An 18,747-nucleotide genomic window follows, 5' to 3' on the forward strand; every position below is an offset into this window, starting at 1 on the left:
AGATATTTTCATAAATTCTACAAACGGACCGCTGTTAATCAGAATGACCGCAAATAACTGTATTCTGTTTTTCCACAAATTTCGGTTTTAGGCCAGTTATGGTAAACCAGCACAGTTCTATGTTATGCGTATAACCCCATAAATTAACTACCAGATAGTTTCGATGATCCCATGAAACGGGCAACATCGTTTTACCCCAATTTTCCCTCAAACTTTTTTTAAGTTTACTACTGTTTTATCATCCTGAAGCATATTATATGCGACCTATCAATAGTGGTGAATATTACGTAGAGAACTTCAGTTATCCAAGTATATTCAATAGGGATGTCAGTACTAGCTCGTTTAACCCGTTTTACCCCAATTTTTTTTCGGAAGTCTGACTAGATTTTCTTTCACATTTTGAAGTCCTAAAAGTAGATTATAAATAGATTCAATGACCGCAAAAATTATGTTATACCGTTTTACTCCTATTTATCCTATCAATATTGGGAAAGAATGCGACGGAAAGTTTAACCAATAATACGATTTATGAAATAAATTAGGGTAAAACGGATTAAACGGGCTAATACTGCCATTCCCATTGTATGTACTTTGATCACTGAAGTACGTTTATAGATCATATCTGCTTCTGGATAGTAGATCAAATTTCAACTGAATATTATAACAAGAAACAAATAGTAAAACGGTACAACGAGGTTCCTGCTGTCATTAAAAAACTATATGCAAACTATTTGTTAGATTGTTTTACATCAGAAACACACTATCCGGTCTTCTGCATGTACTTCGGTTTTATTTTATATACACAGAAAAAATAATGAAATTTACACGACATGTATTTCAATGATACTTTGAAATAAACAGCAATTCAATTAGAAATTTAATTGAGACCCATCATTGATGTAGAAAGCCTTGATTTTTCATTGAATTGTACAGCATATTTTAATTTACGCTTAGTTTTGCATTTGATGTATATTGAGAAGTAAGAAGCTTGAGGTGTAACTTTATATTCAATTTCCTGCACCAAATATGTGCATGAAAATGGATGTAAATAGTTTTGACTGTGTAGTTAAACTTGAATGCAATCCAGAATAAATAGGGAACTTGGGGTAAAATGAACATGATAGCGTTGCGTGTGGTCCTTACGGGGAATCGATTTTACTGACCATTTTACACAAAAAAATGCTTCGTGGTCATCTGTATCATGCCTCCAAAAAATTCATCACACTTTTGATCCATTGTACCCACTGCTTCAATATGATAAACCATTAATTTTTCACGGATAGATTAGACACAAGACAAAGTTTTACAAAAGGTGAATGCATTTTTGAAAGCATCTTCTTCAAATCGTTGCATCTCAAAAAATATCCTAAGTTGTAGGAAAGATTACATACAAAAGAAAATTTGAATATTTTAAGTTATCATTTTAAACTACTTACATAAACCAACATTTGATGTAAATTTAATCAGTCAGTTTCTGACTCGGTGAAGCAAATATGACAAGGTTGTGTACATTTCCTTTGTATGCGAAGCTTTGGCTGCTGAATAGAGATGAAAATATTTGCCTATGAAAGTTGATTTCACGTAGTTTTATGAAATAAAACGTACATACGAAAGAAGTTATCCAACAAAATTTCATAGGATGTAATCTGACTGTAAAACTCTGAAAAAAATGAATTCAACTAATCAATTGGAACTCCAGATATTTTCATAAATTCTACAAACGGACCGCTGTTAATCAGAATGACCGCAAATAACTGTATTCTGTTTTTCCACAAATTTCGGTTTTAGGCCAGTTATGGTAAACCAGCACAGTTCTATGTTATGCGTATAACCCCATAAATTAACTACCAGATAGTTTCGATGATCCCATGAAACGGGCAACATCGTTTTACCCCAATTTTCCCTCAAACTTTTTTTAAGTTTACTACTGTTTTATCATCCTGAAGCATATTATATGCGACCTATCAATAGTGGTGAATATTACGTAGAGAACTTCAGTTATCCAAGTATATTCAATAGGGATGTCAGTACTAGCTCGTTTAACCCGTTTTACCCCAATTTTTTTTCGGAAGTCTGACTAGATTTTCTTTCACATTTTGAAGTCCTAAAAGTAGATTATAAATAGATTCAATGACCGCAAAAATTATGTTATACCGTTTTACTCCTATTTATCCTATCAATATTGGGAAAGAATGCGACGGAAAGTTTAACCAATAATACGATTTATGAAATAAATTAGGGTAAAACGGATTAAACGGGCTAATACTGCCATTCCCATTGTATGTACTTTGATCACTGAAGTACGTTTATAGATCATATCTGCTTCTGGATAGTAGATCAAATTTCAACTGAATATTATAACAAGAAACAAATAGTAAAACGGTACAACGAGGTTCCTGCTGTCATTAAAAAACTATATGCAAACTATTTGTTAGATTGTTTTACATCAGAAACACACTATCCGGTCTTCTGCATGTACTTCGGTTTTATTTTATATACACAGAAAAAATAATGAAATTTACACGACATGTATTTCAATGATACTTTGAAATAAACAGCAATTCAATTAGAAATTTAATTGAGACCCATCATTGATGTAGAAAGCCTTGATTTTTCATTGAATTGTACAGCATACTTTAATTTACGCTTAGTTTTGCATTTGATGTATATTGAGAAGTAAGAAGCTTGAGGTGTAACTTTATATTCAATTTCCTGCACCAAATATGTGCATGAAAATGGATGTAAATAGTTTTGACTGTGTAGTTAAACTTGAATGCAATCCAGAATAAATAGGGAACTTGGGGTAAAATGAACATGATAGCGTTGCGTGTGGTCCTTACGGGGAATCGATTTTACTGACCATTTTACACAAAAAAATGCTTCGTGGTCATCTGTATCATGCCTCCAAAAAATTCATCACACTTTTGATCCATTGTACCCACTGCTTCAATATGATAAACCATTAATTTTTCACGGATAGATTAGACACAAGACAAAGTTTTACAAAAGGTGAATGCATTTTTGAAAGCATCTTCTTCAAATCGTTGCATTTCAAAAAATATCCTAAGTTGTAGGAAAGATTACATACAAAAGAAAATTTGAATATTTTAAGTTATCATTTTAAACTACTTACATAAACCAACATTTGATGTAAATTTAATCAGTCAGTTTCTGACTCGGTGAAGCAAATATGACAAGGTTGTGTACATTTCCTTTGTATGCGAAGCTTTGGCTGCTGAATAGAGATGAAAATATTTGCCTATGAAAGTTGATTTCACGTAGTTTTATGAAATAAAACGTACATACGAAAGAAGTTATCCAACAAAATTTCATAGGATGAACATTTATTTCTTCCGCCTTTACACAAAATGTCTCTGAAAACTTTACGCTAGACACGCAAATTTAGCTTAAGATTCGTTCATGGGTGTAATAAAACAGAAGAATCTAGATCGATCGACTATATTTTCATTACTTATGTCCTGGGTTAATCTTAGAAAAATAATCGACTCTTTACTTCATCTATCCACCAATTTACAAAATGTTTTCTAAAACCAACGACCTAATCATCTTTTTTTATTATAAGAGGAATGACTTGGATCTGGACAATACGAAATAAGCTGCAAAAATTCCCTAGAAGTCAATCAAGATTACTTCAACTCTTCCCACAAAAGATATGACAGCACACACATTCGAGTAAATTACATTACAACAACGATGTGTCCAATCATTGAAGAATTCAATTGCACATAAATATATAAACGTTCCATTTATCCCCGTTCCAGTCCCAACTCCCAGGAAGAATATAATCAGTTTTGGCATGTGCTGCGGATCGTGGGGTTTTGCCTGTCATTCGCCAACAGCTGTGCTAATCCTGTAGCATTGTATTGCGTGAGTGGTGCCTTCCGGAAGCACTTTAACAGGTAAGTAAATTGATGATATTGATTCGGTTGAGGGTTTCAACTCAATTTTGCTTTCATTCACCTTAAACATTCAGTTGCATATTATACAATTCGTGACGTGCATTTCAATCAAGCGATTGTTGAACTAAATATCGCATTCAGATTTTTCATCGATTACTCTGTGTAATCTTTTGAGCTCCTCTTAGCAGCACCCTTTCGAGGAATTAATTCTAACTAATTACATCTATTTTCTGTTCGCTTTACCTGTTCAAGATACTTACTGTGCGAAGGATCGTCAAGCGCCCGCAGGCGTCGTGGTGATAATCTCGGCCACCGAGATACTTCGCTAACGAGCACCATGTCCAGACGATATCCCAGCAAGCGATTCGGAACGCAGTCGATGCGGATGTAAGTACATAAAACCTGCCGCTGGTAGAAATGAGTATACTTCAGTGTCTAATGGAGAATATATTGCTAAATGTTTGTTGACGTTGGTTGAGAGAAATATCCGATTTCATTCACCGCTTTCCACGCTGCCCTTAATACACCTACGAGCTCATTGATTTGATTGTGCCCATTATTAATTGAGTATTGTTACACCCATCATAATGTAATTAGTGTGTGAAAATATTTTGCCCCTGGCACTTTTTTATATTGTTTATTTAACCCCGGGCCTGCACTTGGGGACGCCTTGAAAATTATACTTCAAATTTTATTTTTTTCTTGCTTCTTGCTTCTTGCTTCTTGCTTCTTGCTTCTTGCTTCTTGCTTCTTGCTTCTTGCTTCTTGCTTCTTGCTTCTTGCTTCTTGCTTCTTGCTTCTTGCTTCTTGCTTCTTGCTTCTTGCTTCTTGCTTCTTGCTTCTTGCTTCTTGCTTCTTGCTTCTTGCTTCTTGCTTCTTGCTTCTTGCTTCTTGCTTCTTGCTTCTTGCTTCTTGCTTCTTGCTTCTTGCTTCTTGCTTCTTGCTTCTTGCTTCTTGCTTCTTGCTTCTTGCTTCTTGCTTCTTGCTTCTTGCTTCTTGCTTCTTGCTTCTTGCTTCTTGCTTCTTGCTTCTTGCTTCTTGCTTCTTGCTTCTTGCTTCTTGCTTCTTGCTTCTTGCTTCTTGCTTCTTGCTTCTTGCTTCTTGCTTCTTGCTTCTTGCTTCTTGCTTCTTGCTTCTTGCTTCTTGCTTCTTGCTTCTTGCTTCTTGCTTCTTGCTTCTTGCTTCTTGCTTCTTGCTTCTTGCTTCTTGCTTCTTGCTTCTTGCTTCTTGCTTCTTGCTTCTTGCTTCTTGCTTCTTGCTTCTTGCTTCTTGCTTCTTGCTTCTTGCTTCTTGCTTCTTGCTTCTTGCTTCTTGCTTCTTGCCTCTTGCTTCTTGCTTCTTGCTTCTTGCTTCCTGCTTTCTGTATTTTAATTTTAATTTTAATTTTTAGTGTCTATAAGTATACAACCACATTAGAACCTACTTTTTTATATTCACTTACAGAAACATCCAAGAAACAACTATAATCATGCTCCCGAACGGAACCAACGGTAATGGAAACTATCTCACCACAAATCTTCCGGAAAGGAATGAGAGTTACCCATCATAATGCAATACCAGTTTTATCGACAAAATGGTTTAGAATCTCCTAGGCAGTGACCAACGAAATTTATGAAGTTTTCTACGAACTGTTGGCTATCACTTCCTATCTGTTAGCATGTCAAAGCGATGTGCTTGAAATTTTCGTCTACAACCGTGATGTCGTCACTCTACAAAATTATCCAACTGCACCTTGTTAGAAACGATTTAAATTATGGAGGGTATCAGGTTCCTTTGTGGCGGCAAAATCTTCTTTGTTATGAAGCAAATTGGTCCTCTATGTAAACGAATTCTCCTACGCATTCATGCACTCGTGGCGTAGGTGGCTCGAGTTTTTGACGCTACCAAGAAGTCAGAAAAAAGGTAACCAACCCAAATGAGATCTATATCATGAACAACCTAATTGTAAAGCTTGGAATGGCACAAAACCAGTGCACAGGAAAAACTCTAGGAGATAACGAAAAATAATTGGATCTAATTATGCTTTTTCTTCTGGTTATCGTACCTCTTGGCAGAACGCAAGCCTCCAATTTCGCTACGAATGCCGCAGAATTTATGAGATAAAGTGTGCCAAAAGCATATTACTGTACAGGGTAAAGTTGACTTGAATAAGTTTTGCTAGAATATGAACGTCGAAAAATTTGGAGTGTTTATGCTATGGGAACAGAAGGAATAGCCTATTTAAAGTCTATAGAACAATCATCCCCCAACGGGCGTTAATTATTCAAGCTTTATTCGATTAATTGCGTCAAAGTTAGTATCAATATCATTGCGTGGACTCGTGGCAGCTCAATAACAAAATTGATATGAAAACCACGAACAAAATGTAGACAGTTTCTGTCAGATTTTTTTTCGGAGCTGTACAATGCTTGAAAATCTATCATTCAATTAAGATAGGAGATTCTAAAAATAGATATGACCACCCACAATGAATATTCAAATTGGTATCCCTGATCATAATTTTCCAACCAAGCCGATACATATAAAAACCGATGCATCGGGTAAATCGGACAAAAAATTTAAGGCAAAAAATTTATCGAATGTATTCATCAGTTTTTGCAGGCGTAATAATGTTTAAAGTCATGTTCCGAAAGTTTTCTAAACTATATTGAATGGAAAAATTTAACCATCCAAATTTGTAGAATTTTGTACGTAGAATTGAAACGAATTAAACACGGTATTGAAAATCTATGAGCTCCTAAAATTGCGCGCCTAAATCATTCCGTTCTTGATTACGGAACACGCTATTTCGAAATAGCATTTCATACATCATTCACCAAGTTTAGATTACCCCTTCCAAGTAATGGACGGTTATTTTTATTTTCTTTGATTTTTTTACATAAAGAGATAATGATTGCAAATGTTTAATTAATGTTAATTAAAACGTCAATTATCAGTATCGCTGGTGATAGCTAGTGAGCTTTATTTCAATCAGAGATCGTAACAATGAGGTAATAATTAATGTACGTGGGTAATTCCGCTGTTGTCAAATCCATAAGAATATAAAAATGGTCCCAAACCTACTAACATGGGCATCACTAGGGGATTGGGGGCAAAGCGGAGAACATTTTGGTTTAATGATTGATTTTACATTTTGAATGAGGTATTTATTGCGTATAACACTTTGCGCTATCTTTAGCGACAAATAATCCGACTGAAAACTATTTTCATCTGGAATATTCGTAAGTAATTTAATTTATTTAAGTAATTGTTCACAACGACTTAAACAAAACTTCTTTTTGTCCCATGTTTTTTTACAAAAAAAGTTCCATTTTGTTTTTCAAAAAGAGTTAATTACAAAGAAGACAATGAAAGTTAAATTCGATTTTGGGCTTCAAAATGGTATCGGTAGGATGGACCAGAATTTGCATCCACTCGGGAAAATTAAAATTACACGTCGTAAAGCGCTATGCAATACCCCGCTTTACCCCGAAAAAAATATTTTTTTTCCGAATCGTAGGAAACACGATAATACTCGGAAATGAAGCACTTAGTACATTATAGAAACTTAAAAGAGAGCAAGAATACTAAGAATTTTTTTTTTCAATCTGAATTGAGATGACTTACGTGCGATTGGATATCTCGAATAATCAAAACGACACACCGAAACAAAACGTGTTTCAAAACGAAATTCAATGTTTTTGAGTGGAAGTCACCATAATTCTGGAAAAAGCATGCATATTAGGCAACCTACCAACATGGCTTTAATCCTGTTCCGCTTTGCTCTTCATTCCCCTATATGCTATGTTTCCTGGAGTATGCCCTTCATAATCGCCCAGAATTTTTTAATTGAGTGAAGTTATGGTGAGTTGAACGACTATTTGCGACACAAAAACAGCATCGTTGGCATCGTACCATTTCCGGTCTGATAGTTCTATGCATAGGGCACTGGTCTTACAAGTCAGTTGTAATATGTTCGAGCCCCGACCTAGAAGGGTTCTTAGTGCCTGTAGGATCGTACTGCTAGCCATGTAATAATCCTGAACGCTAAGAATCGACTGCGAATTCTGTTGAAACAGAAAGGTCAAACTCCACAAAATGTAAAGCCAGGATTTGGCTTTGGCCTCGTACCACTCCATCACCGGTTTCGCCTAATGGCACGAAGCCAGATCCGGCTCAAACAGAGTGTCACCATTGTGGGACCGGAGAAACGGTAGCGGGCCGTTGACTGCGCCGGTCGCTATATACGGCTTGCTGAATTTGCCGCTCCCATAGATCGTCAGCCACATCAAGTACTTCTTGGCAAATTTATAGACCTTATTCTTAAGAAACCTCCCCGAAACATCCAGGCAGTACTTTCCGACGAAAAACTCCAGGTCGGGGATCTGTTTCGCGCCCGCTTTAATGTACGCCTAATCGTCCGTCAAGATGCTTTTCCTCTACATCAACCACTCGCGGTACATTTTTACCTTTTTTTATAAATATAAAAAATAGGTATAGAATTCGCTCAAACTTTAGAAAATTTTTCCGAGGCCCGGTGGGCCGAATGTCATATACCAATCGATTCAGCTCGACGAACTGAGCAAATGTCCGTGTGTATGTATGTGTGTGTGTCTGTATGTGTGTTGTCAACTAAGAGGTCAAGATCTCAGAGATGGCTGGACCGATTTTGATCAAACTAGTCGCAAATGAAAGGTCTCCCCGTCACCCAGAACGCTATTGAATGGTTTGAGTTATACGAAGTTTTATGTCAAAATTTTCAGTTTTTTGACAGTATCTGTCACAATTGACCTTGAAAACAGAATATATTTTCAGACTTAGATTCCGCACGGTAATACCTATCCAACAAGCCATAGATTGTTAAAATCCGTCCATTTTTAACGGAGATATCGAAAATTTTGGGTAACCGACTTTTTTCCCTATTCCAGCAGTAGAATTTTTTAGCGCTGTCTGGCAAAGAAATGCTTGGGAGCAACATAAAACACGATTTTTTATACCGTTACATACATTTGTTTTTAAGTACGCAAAAGACTGTGTACAGCATGATATTTTGCCTCGGACCGATTTAAGCACGGTTCGTTTTTGGCAACATAATCGTTCGAATATGCCATATGTAAAGAATTTTCGAGATGAAAGCAATTCTATATTTATATTAATTTAAACTACTTACAGCAATAAATGCTGGAAAAACATAACAACCATATACCATTCGATTCAGTTTGTCGAGATCAGCAAATGCGCGTGTGACAAATAATTTCACTCAATTTTTTTCGGGGATTGATGTTTTCTCAAAAAAAAGCCAAACAAATTTCAGAAACAAAAGTTCAATTAAAATAAATCCAATTTTATCCAATTTTGACTTCCGATTCTGGAATTGTAGGATGATGAATTTTTAAAATTCAAAGCGATATAGAAGATGACAATCCCGAAAAGCTTTAAAGTTGGACTCAAAAATATTGCAATTTATTCGTCATATGGCCATACGAATCGGTTTGAGTTATGCTGGTTCCTGAATACCGGCTCTGGAAGTACCTTAAATTACCCTAAACTCTAAAGTGGAAATTACTTCGACATATCATGGAATGTTTAATCGATAGTTACACTTTTAGATTCAAATTCGATCCGATTTGCAGTTTCGACATTACAGAGTAATGAGTGATTAAAATCTCAAATTGCCACTTAAAACGACGGACATTAGAATAATGTCATGAAAGCTGAAACAACAAAGAATATTCATGCATGCGGATTGATAAAAAAGGTATCATCTCACTGCTAGGTGGATTAAGCACGTTTTTTAAATTATGTTTATCCGTTCGGTTGAGCACCTCCATTGTCCGCTGGATGAACCAGACGAAAGAATTGACCCCGTATTGAATATCTTCGTTTTTCTTCCACTGCCAGCTCATCAGTGGGTCGGTCTTCTTAAGCGATTTTACCACACGGAGCACGATCGAGTCTTTGATTACCAAATACTTCGGGATCTGGGTCTGGCTTGGATTTTCAACAACCGTGCCCATAATTTTTTATCGAAGCACTTCTTTCTTGGAAGTCATCGCGAGAACCACTTGACAGATTGTGATTGGTACATGTGCACATCATACTCTGAACTAAATTCATTCTAAACTTCATAAGTTTCCACCCGTAATAAAAGCGTAATATAAAGTTGTACCAAAAAGAAAATGTTATACTTTTATTCGGGACAGTCATATCTCCGGAACCAAAAGTCACAGCTATTTGATCTTCGAACTTGATCAATGGCCCAACAGTAGCTTTCAAACGAGCCCAAGTTTGTTTAAATCGGTTCAGCCATCTCTGAGGAAATTGAGCGCGTTCAAAAATCTTCGAAAAGTGCACACACGTACACACACACATTTTCCGATCTCGTCGAACTGAGTCGAATGGTATATAACACTATGGGTCTCCGAGGCTCCGTTCGAAAGTCGGTTTTTCCAGTAATTCTAATACCTTCCATAGAGAAAGGCAAAAATTGTTTTGATTTCTCATAGCATATTATCGCTGACATCAGCATTTCAGATCTGGTGATCAATAAGTTTGGTAAAATAATTACTGTTCTTTTTATTCAACCTTTAACAAGCCTTCATTTTGTGTTGAGATATGTGTCAAACACGAAGCTATAGCTACCCAAACGTGACCGAAGTACTCATTACGTGAGTATATTAATTTCTTATAACGAGATCTCTTGAATTACTTACTTTATATTCAATCACTAGTACCTATACTGGTTACAAATATTGACTGATACAACAAAAGGTTTGGTCATATTGGCCGCATAAACACGAAAAAAACTAAAACTCCTGAAAAGGTAGTCCAAATCTTGATATTAAAAGTGTCTCCTTTCACTTCATCGACAACTATCAAATTAACTAGTTAAGTGAACAAGAAAGAAATTCAAAACATGGTCAAATTTAGTAAATCGATTTTATTATGATCATTAGGATTGCTTATATCTTTTAATGTCTTTGAAGGCAAAATTGTTCGAGTCACTTATGCTAATAAGTTAAAAAATTCACAATATGTATAAATAAAAAAAAACATACGGTAGTATTGTGACTGAATTTCGCCCAATCGCATCACTCCATCATTCGGCTATATATTATTTCTAGTATCGGAACGGCAGTGAAATTGGCATCAAGTCATCAAACTTTACAGATTTCGATCTGGATGAAACTTTGTACACGATATCAGTGTGGCAAACAATTCATATTGAACGGATGTATAGACTAATTCGACTCATGACTGATTTTTAAAAAGTACGGATATATTTTGCAAATACCTTCTTCTAATCGTTGTAACTCAAACACTGTGAAATGTACACTTATGATGTTCAATAAGAAGTTGTGAGTATTGAAGTGACTACTCTAAAAATATATACGCTAAAAAAACAGTTGAATGCTATTTAAAGTATTGAAAAATAAATCAAAGAAATAAAATTGAAAAATATGCATCTTTGTTTTTCGCTAAGTTTATATTTTGAACCTGTTAATAAAAGTAACATTCGACTTTAATTTGATGAGTGTTGCGCCGAGTAGTTATTCAATAACCTATAACTTCAAAGACTGCAAAATTCAACAAAAATGTAATCAAACGAAACCGGAAAAAATACGCCGCTTTTGTTTGTTAAAGTATTGATTAAAATTCCGAGCCATTTTTCAATTGTAAGTGCGCCTCAACTCATACTTTAAATTAGAGCAATTCCAGGAATGAGTAGACGAAAGAGTGACAAAATCAGAATCGACCTTCTCCGATTTGAATTAAACTTTGCACATGGCTTCAGTATGGCAAACCATAAGTTTTGAACCGATGGAGAGGTTAATCCGACTCACGACTGATTTTTAAAAAGGGCGTGTGTATTTTTGCATTTCACAAAAATCGGAGTAAGGGAGCTATCTCGGATCACCACTCAAAATCAATTGCATCCAGTGAAAATGAAACTTCTGGCCTTTCACTGTCAGTGTATTCCAAATCATTCAAATGACTTTCGTGGTCATAATTAAATGAGATCCGCTGGACTCATCGTCAATTGAATAACCATACCTAGTCATTTGAAGTTTCGCTTGCTCCGTTTCAAAAGCGAATGAACCCACTTGTTTCTCTGACCCAGCCATCGACAGTAAACAAGTTCGAATGAATAGGCATGAACTCTCGATGACAGAAAATTATTACGACCGGTACAATCAATAAAATGTGACGGTTGAATAAACGAAATGTGCGAATGAATAATTTTCGAATTTTTGGTATGCATTGAGATGTATTCCAAAGTATTAGAAATGAATATTGGAAGAGAAAGCAATAAATTTAAGTACATTCTGTGATTGACCGTGGTTACCGTTCATTTATTATCTTCAACCAACTGAACATTCACCAGGAGCTCATTTGATAGGCCCGGGTTGGTGGTTCAATGCATAGGGCGCTGGTCTTACAAGCCAGTTGTCGTATGTTCGAGCCCCGACCTAGAAGGATTCTTAGTGTCAGTAGGATCCATAGTACTAGCCATGCAATGATTCTGTACACTAAGAATCGGCTGCGAAGTCTGTTGAAACAGAAAGGCCAAATTCCACAAAAGGAATGTAATGCCAGGACTTTGCTTTTTCATTTGATAGGCGCTCTCTCAATCAATTGAAAGATATGTTTGTTAATTCAAGGAAGAAACTGACGTTGGTTAAATTGAGTTTCAATTGACGGTGCAACGGATGAAAAACTAAGTGTTGTCCATTCAGTATATCAGTGAGCGGTGTATGTATTGAGTATGAAGTATAGTCCAATCAACTGATCGGCTGTGTATAGTCGTCTGGACACGTGAATCGCTTTGCTCTCATCAACTTACCGACTCTGCAAAAAAGACGAGTGTTCTTCCAATTCTAATAGAAGTCAATGGAGAAACATAAACGTGTTTAACTGTTTGAGATATCGAGTACTCAAAATTCTGCATTTGTGGAACTAGAATCCATTCTATCATTTGTCTAGTCATCTCAGGTAAATCTATTTTAGAATTTTTGGCCGGTACTTGTCACTTGCACAGCCAGTCATGTTTCCCTGTTATTTGAAGCAAGCAAAACTAGAACCGCATGTAGTTTTGTCGTAACATTTTTTTTAGTATTTTATTATTATTAGTATTTGTTTTTGAATTTTTGAAGTGAAATTCTGGACTAATACGCCCATCTAAAAGCCTTTAACAAGGTTTGACCAACAACCTTAATATATATAATAGGGCTGAAAAGTCACCACTTGTGGCTGAACACCCAATTTAAATCTTAATAATTTAATTTTAACTCATATAAAAAAAAGGGTTGAGCACCTGAAACATATTGATGATAATTTCGAACAGATGTACAGGAAGGTCCAAACACTGATAGATGGCGGTATACTGTTTAATTTACAGGGTGGTCTGGAAACCACGGGTCAAAACTTAACGAGATATTTTTCGTTTTTTTTTTCGAAGGATCTTTCATCATATTTCACAGAACCCAAATTTAAAGAAATTATTCAACTTTTTATTTTTATTTTATTTTATTACTTTTAATAATACCTGAATTTAATAATAACTGAAGAAAAAAATATTGCAATAAACTCCAATTGGTTCTAACGACTTTTGTTGTTGATATATGATAAATAACAATTCTGGTTTGATTCGATCAACTTTTTTTTAAACCAACATTTGTTTGGAGCATTAAAACCAACATAAGTTTAAATCAAGCACATTTGGTTTGAATCTGCGATATTTCGGTTTGAAACAACTAATTGTTTTTGCTTTTCTCATATAGAAGTAATATTGACTAGAAAAAATTGGCCCGGAGGGCCATGTGTTTTATAAAATTCGATTCAACTTGTCGATCTAAGCCAGTAGTCGGTGCATATATGTGTGTATGTGTGTATGTGTCAAATAATCTCACCAGGTTGTCAGGGAGATGGCCGATTTTCACGGAATCACTTAATTTCATCCGAATCCAACTTTCGATTCCGGAATGGTCTGAGGACAGAGGGTCGCGTGTTGAGTTTTAAATCGACCACGTGGCTCGCTCAATTCCCTTTGCGCATCGTATTTCTCCTGTACTCTCCGAGTTGCCAGCATACATTTTATTATTTTGATGAGAAGTTTTATCACATAAATCTATAGTATGGGTTGGACATTACATGGATTCCAAAAAACAATGAAAAAATATTCAACTTTCACAAAGATTGAATGAAACAAAAAATGTGTTTATATGCAATGAAACGTCTGTGTGTTTGGCCGCCTTGTCGAGCCAATTTTATTTCTCTCTCCCTTTTCAAAATGCGATCAGGAAACCACAGCAATAAATGGCGGATGCGTTGAAACTGACTTTGTTTCACAGAAAAATACAAGACTTTATTTTTATCGCGATAACATGTATGTTTTTATGTACAAATCGCATCTAAACTAAATTATCTAGACTTTGTCACGGTAGATTTATGATACGAGCCTTCAAAGCCGAGATATTCGATGAACAAGTAAAGGTATGCATTTCCGAGCGTTCTAATTTTCAGCAGTTCTTCAGTCAGAAAAAATACAACATTACCGCTAAACTCAATGAATCATTCTGATAATTTCACAGAATATTCTCAACTAAATTTCGAAGACATTGTCAGGTGGGTTTTTATATATTCGGCACCGTTTCCAAGAAAATTTAATTTGAAACTGGACAATAGCAAAAAAAAACTACCACTTTACGGTACTGTCCTCAGCCCTTAAAAGATAAAGTGTGTGTTGGCGCTAGCCGGGACCCTACGTTGTGTTTAATTAAATCCTCACTAGGATATTTCAGCGAAGCGATGGTAGCAATTTGTCGGTCGACCTTACTTGCATTCGCACTGCAGTAAACCGGTAGCGAACAGCAATGCAACTAACGGGTTCTGCAAACAGCCACAGCGGTCACCAAAGCAGCCAAAGGACCAGAAGACGAACAGCCACAAACAAACAGCTGCACTGATAAAACTCACAACTGGATGAACCTTGGCGGACTCTTGCCAATAAAAACTACACTATTATAACGTTTGAGTCACTTTATTTACTGACTATTGCTAGTGTATTTCACTTCTGCTGTTCGATACACTTCGGACTTTATGACAGATCAAAAACGGTCCGATTCTAATGCAGGTTTATTTGAGACTGACTGGTCTGATGATTGTGAACAGAGCGAGAAGATAAAATGAAAAACTGAGTTGCCAGAAGGGCCTGAGAAACTGACATAATTATATGAACGGTAGCACCAACTATCTGCAGAAGGCAGTGTTGGTAAACAGTGTCGCCAGTAAAACTAGTGCGACGCAACAGTGTGTTGAAAACTGTAACTGTACTCCAATCGAAAAACCGATTTCGTCTATCCAGGCTCCCGGTTTTCTTTTAACGATCAGATATAGTAGTCATATATTCAAAAATATCAGCTGATTTTCATAGGTAATCAGCTTTTTACATGGATGTATCCCACCTTGACCACAAATGATGTAAGATGGAATTGTCTAACGTAGTTGCATACCACTCACACGCCATTCCGGATACTGGGGAAAAAATTCCGTCATACTTCCCTTTCGAAGGAAAGAACTTCACCGTACTGCGACATATTTTTCCGAAGTTTCAGGCTTTGCTAAATCGTATTTTCCCATTTCGTACACTCTATTGTTCTCTTCACTGTATTATCTTTATTCCTGTCGACTGTGTCGGATGAAATGCAAGCATGAACTGACGAATACCACAGTGTTACATATGAGAATATGATTGATATGAGAAAGGCATCATTGCACTACTAAGTGGATTTATATCTGAATACATTGTTAGAATATAAATTTCGTAAAAAAAGTGTAGGAAAACTTTCCGACTCAAAAAAAAATATACTTCAAATTATTGCATTATTGACTCTAAGATGGCTCCATGGTGTGAAATTCCAAGCGGAAAAGAGAGACTGTAGAAAAAGATAAAGTAAAAGAGGCTATTGCAGATGTCAAAAATTAAAGTATTACATTTTGAACAACAGCGAAGACATTCAGTGTTTCGGGAAGCGCGTTACATACTCTATTATTTTAGTATTATTACACTAGTTGAAAATTGAATTTTCCTAAACATGAGCATGATTTCCCCTGTCTCGCAAACTTTGAATTTTTAATGTTATAATATCTTGAGAATTCCCAAATTGGCCCAAATTTTTAATGTTATAATATCTTGAGAATTCCCAAATTCCCAAAGAATTTCCAAATTCAATGTATAGGGCGCTTGTCTTACAAGCCAGTTGCCGTATATTCGACCGTTAATATTATGTACCATTCGACTCAGTTTGTGGTGATCGGAAACGTACCGAATCAAACTGAAAGAATTTGTGACAGCAATTATTCTAATGCAAAAAATTATGTTAGAATGAATCTGTTTGAATGACAAAGGGAAGGCAATATATCAACATTAGGGGAATTGAGAAGAGATTTTTATCAGCATGTTTAGGGTGTTCAATTGATTTCCTGCAATTTCTTCTTGGATCATTTTTGTACAATTAACAGTTCTCAAGCAACAAAGATTGGAAGAAAGTGCATACAAAAAATTCATTCGTCTTCGAATCGAATCGGTCTTCGTGCGAAATGAATGATTTGCCAAACTGAAGACGTGTACACAGTTTCACCCAAAACAAAAGTTATTCGATGTTGATTTTTACACCTTTTTTTCGTTGTTTATTCCTGGATATGCACACAAATATTTCTATGCCTAGCAACATGCTAAAGTTATCAGTGCAAGAAACTTACAGTGTATGTGCAGATGTATCTTATCTTGTGAAATATCGACTAGAATAATTTTCTACACTTCGTTCAAACATTGTTCGGTTATCGTTGGACTATTACACACATCATATTATTTAACTATAACTACCGCATAACTTTTAAATATTTTTGTAATATAAGCTCGATCCGAAGGAAGAATGGAATTCTACGTTCTAGTTGATGAACTTTAAATTCAAGTTTCCAAGCATTGGCGAATATCAATTATATAGTATGTAATGCAGTGTAGTGAAAAATTATACTTGTTATTGAATATGTATCCACTGACACTTTGTTGGTTTTTCTCGAATATATTTTCCTCAAAGTTTGATTCATTAATTGTTACTAACTATGACATAACAATTTTATACCGATTCAAATAGTAAAGCCTTCTGACTTATTTTAGACAAGCAAAAACACTGAAACGCATCTCTACAATCTATCAAAGTGTTAAAGGTAATATTTATTTACATTCAACATAGCGTATAAGAAAATTATCATAATTCGTACTCATCTTACAACATACATTTTTCTTTTTTGTGAATTATTACGAGTAAATAATATTCTCCTTAAACTGTTTGTTCTAAAAGCCAATTTTCATAAAAATGTTTATCATTTTAGTTTTAGTCATAACTCAAAATCTCTCATCTTGATTCGAAAATGTACGTGGGGGTGAATCGCATAAATTCAATTGATTGCTATAAATTTTTCTTTAAGACCACCCAGTTCCGGAGTTACGGGTTATTATAATAAGTGATCCTCTCATATTAAACTGTGCCATGATAGTAAAGTGATTAAAATTTTATCGATAAGTTAATCAAAACAAACAAACATGTTAGTCACTCTTGGAAAATCACAATTCCGCTATTAGTTTCATTGCTTCACAAACACAGTATTGAAAATATTTAACACATTTAATTACTAGTGCCATTCTGAGTAAAAAACAACGTATCCAGAAAATGTATTACAAAAAATAGTCTATTACAGTATTAATGCAATTTTTCTAAGAATCTGATCAATTTCATCGATTAATTGCGTCTATATGTTGGTTACGCAAATGTGATAATTTTCATCGGAGTTTATTTTTGGCGTATAGTGGTCCCTGTTATTAAACTGTTAGATAATCCGTTGAAATAAGATCGCCTTTCAAAAGGAACACCTATATTAGAACAATATGAAAATATTTATGCTAACTGAAGCGATTTGAGATATGATGTCGTGTTAAATTGCTATACATTTACGATAAATGGTAATATCAAAGATTTTCTACAGAACTGTTGTACTATTATGTTGATTGATAAGAATTTGATAATAAAACTACTTCAGAAGAAAATAACAATTTATCGTTTTTTCATTGTAGCAAATATCACCAAAACCTTTCAGGCAGCCAGAAGTCATCAGAATTAAGACACCTTAGCATCTAAAAATACTTTTCATGAACACCCCAGGAAGCGGAAATTTGTTATAAATATCCTCAACAGACAATGCTGGACTTGTGAGTGATTTTTCCTAGATTCTTACAAATGAAATAAACTCGATTGGTTATGCAATATGAGTAACTTACGATGCTAGCCGAATGCAAACGAAAAAAATGCGCATTTCAACAACTATTTGTGATCTTTGTTCAGTGTTTCGAGTAATCCATCTGCGTTTTTGTTGGAAATTAAATTTTGTTTTCGACAGGTAGACTTGGAAATTTCTCTATAACAAGTCACTGATCTGATGAGCAAAATTATATCTAAGGACATCAAATAATTTTACCATCAATTGCAACAGAACTGTATCTTCTGGTAATTACACTGGTTCTAAGAGTTTCCATCAACCAAGTAGAAATCAAATCTTTAAAAAGGTCGAAATTAAAAAAAAGACAGTATTAGGATTTTCTTAATTATCATCTATGCATGATAAAATTATGAAGAATCAATCATAGTAACCCATGAGTCAGCAGACAAAATTTGACTGCTCTATCAATCGAACTCTAACCATGAAGGCAAAATCAATGAAGTAACTCCGTTCAGAAGTGTGCGCCTTAAAATAATGGAAGATCGAGAGAAAAGCGACTGCATCACTGTGT

The 18,747-nt window shown here is 35.2% G+C and overlaps 1 protein-coding gene across 1 annotated transcript in view; it reads left to right on the forward strand.

Moving 5' to 3' along the window:
- The window catches only part of LOC131438444 (neuropeptide CCHamide-1 receptor-like), a 246,901-nt gene extending 228,933 nt beyond the window's left edge, over positions 1-17,968 (forward strand). The window contains exons 7-9 of the mRNA XM_058608469.1: positions 3,783-3,920; positions 4,173-4,307; positions 5,364-17,968. Of these exons, the coding sequence (XP_058464452.1) occupies positions 3,783-3,920; positions 4,173-4,307; positions 5,364-5,469 (379 nt within the window). The 3' untranslated portion in view covers positions 5,470-17,968. The remainder of the gene's footprint in view (positions 1-3,782; positions 3,921-4,172; positions 4,308-5,363) is intronic.
- The last annotated feature ends 779 nt before the right edge of the window (positions 17,969-18,747 follow it).

Source organism: Malaya genurostris, chromosome 3 (genome assembly GCF_030247185.1).
Source record: "Malaya genurostris strain Urasoe2022 chromosome 3, Malgen_1.1, whole genome shotgun sequence".
Taxonomy (NCBI): Eukaryota; Metazoa; Arthropoda; class Insecta; order Diptera; family Culicidae; genus Malaya; species Malaya genurostris.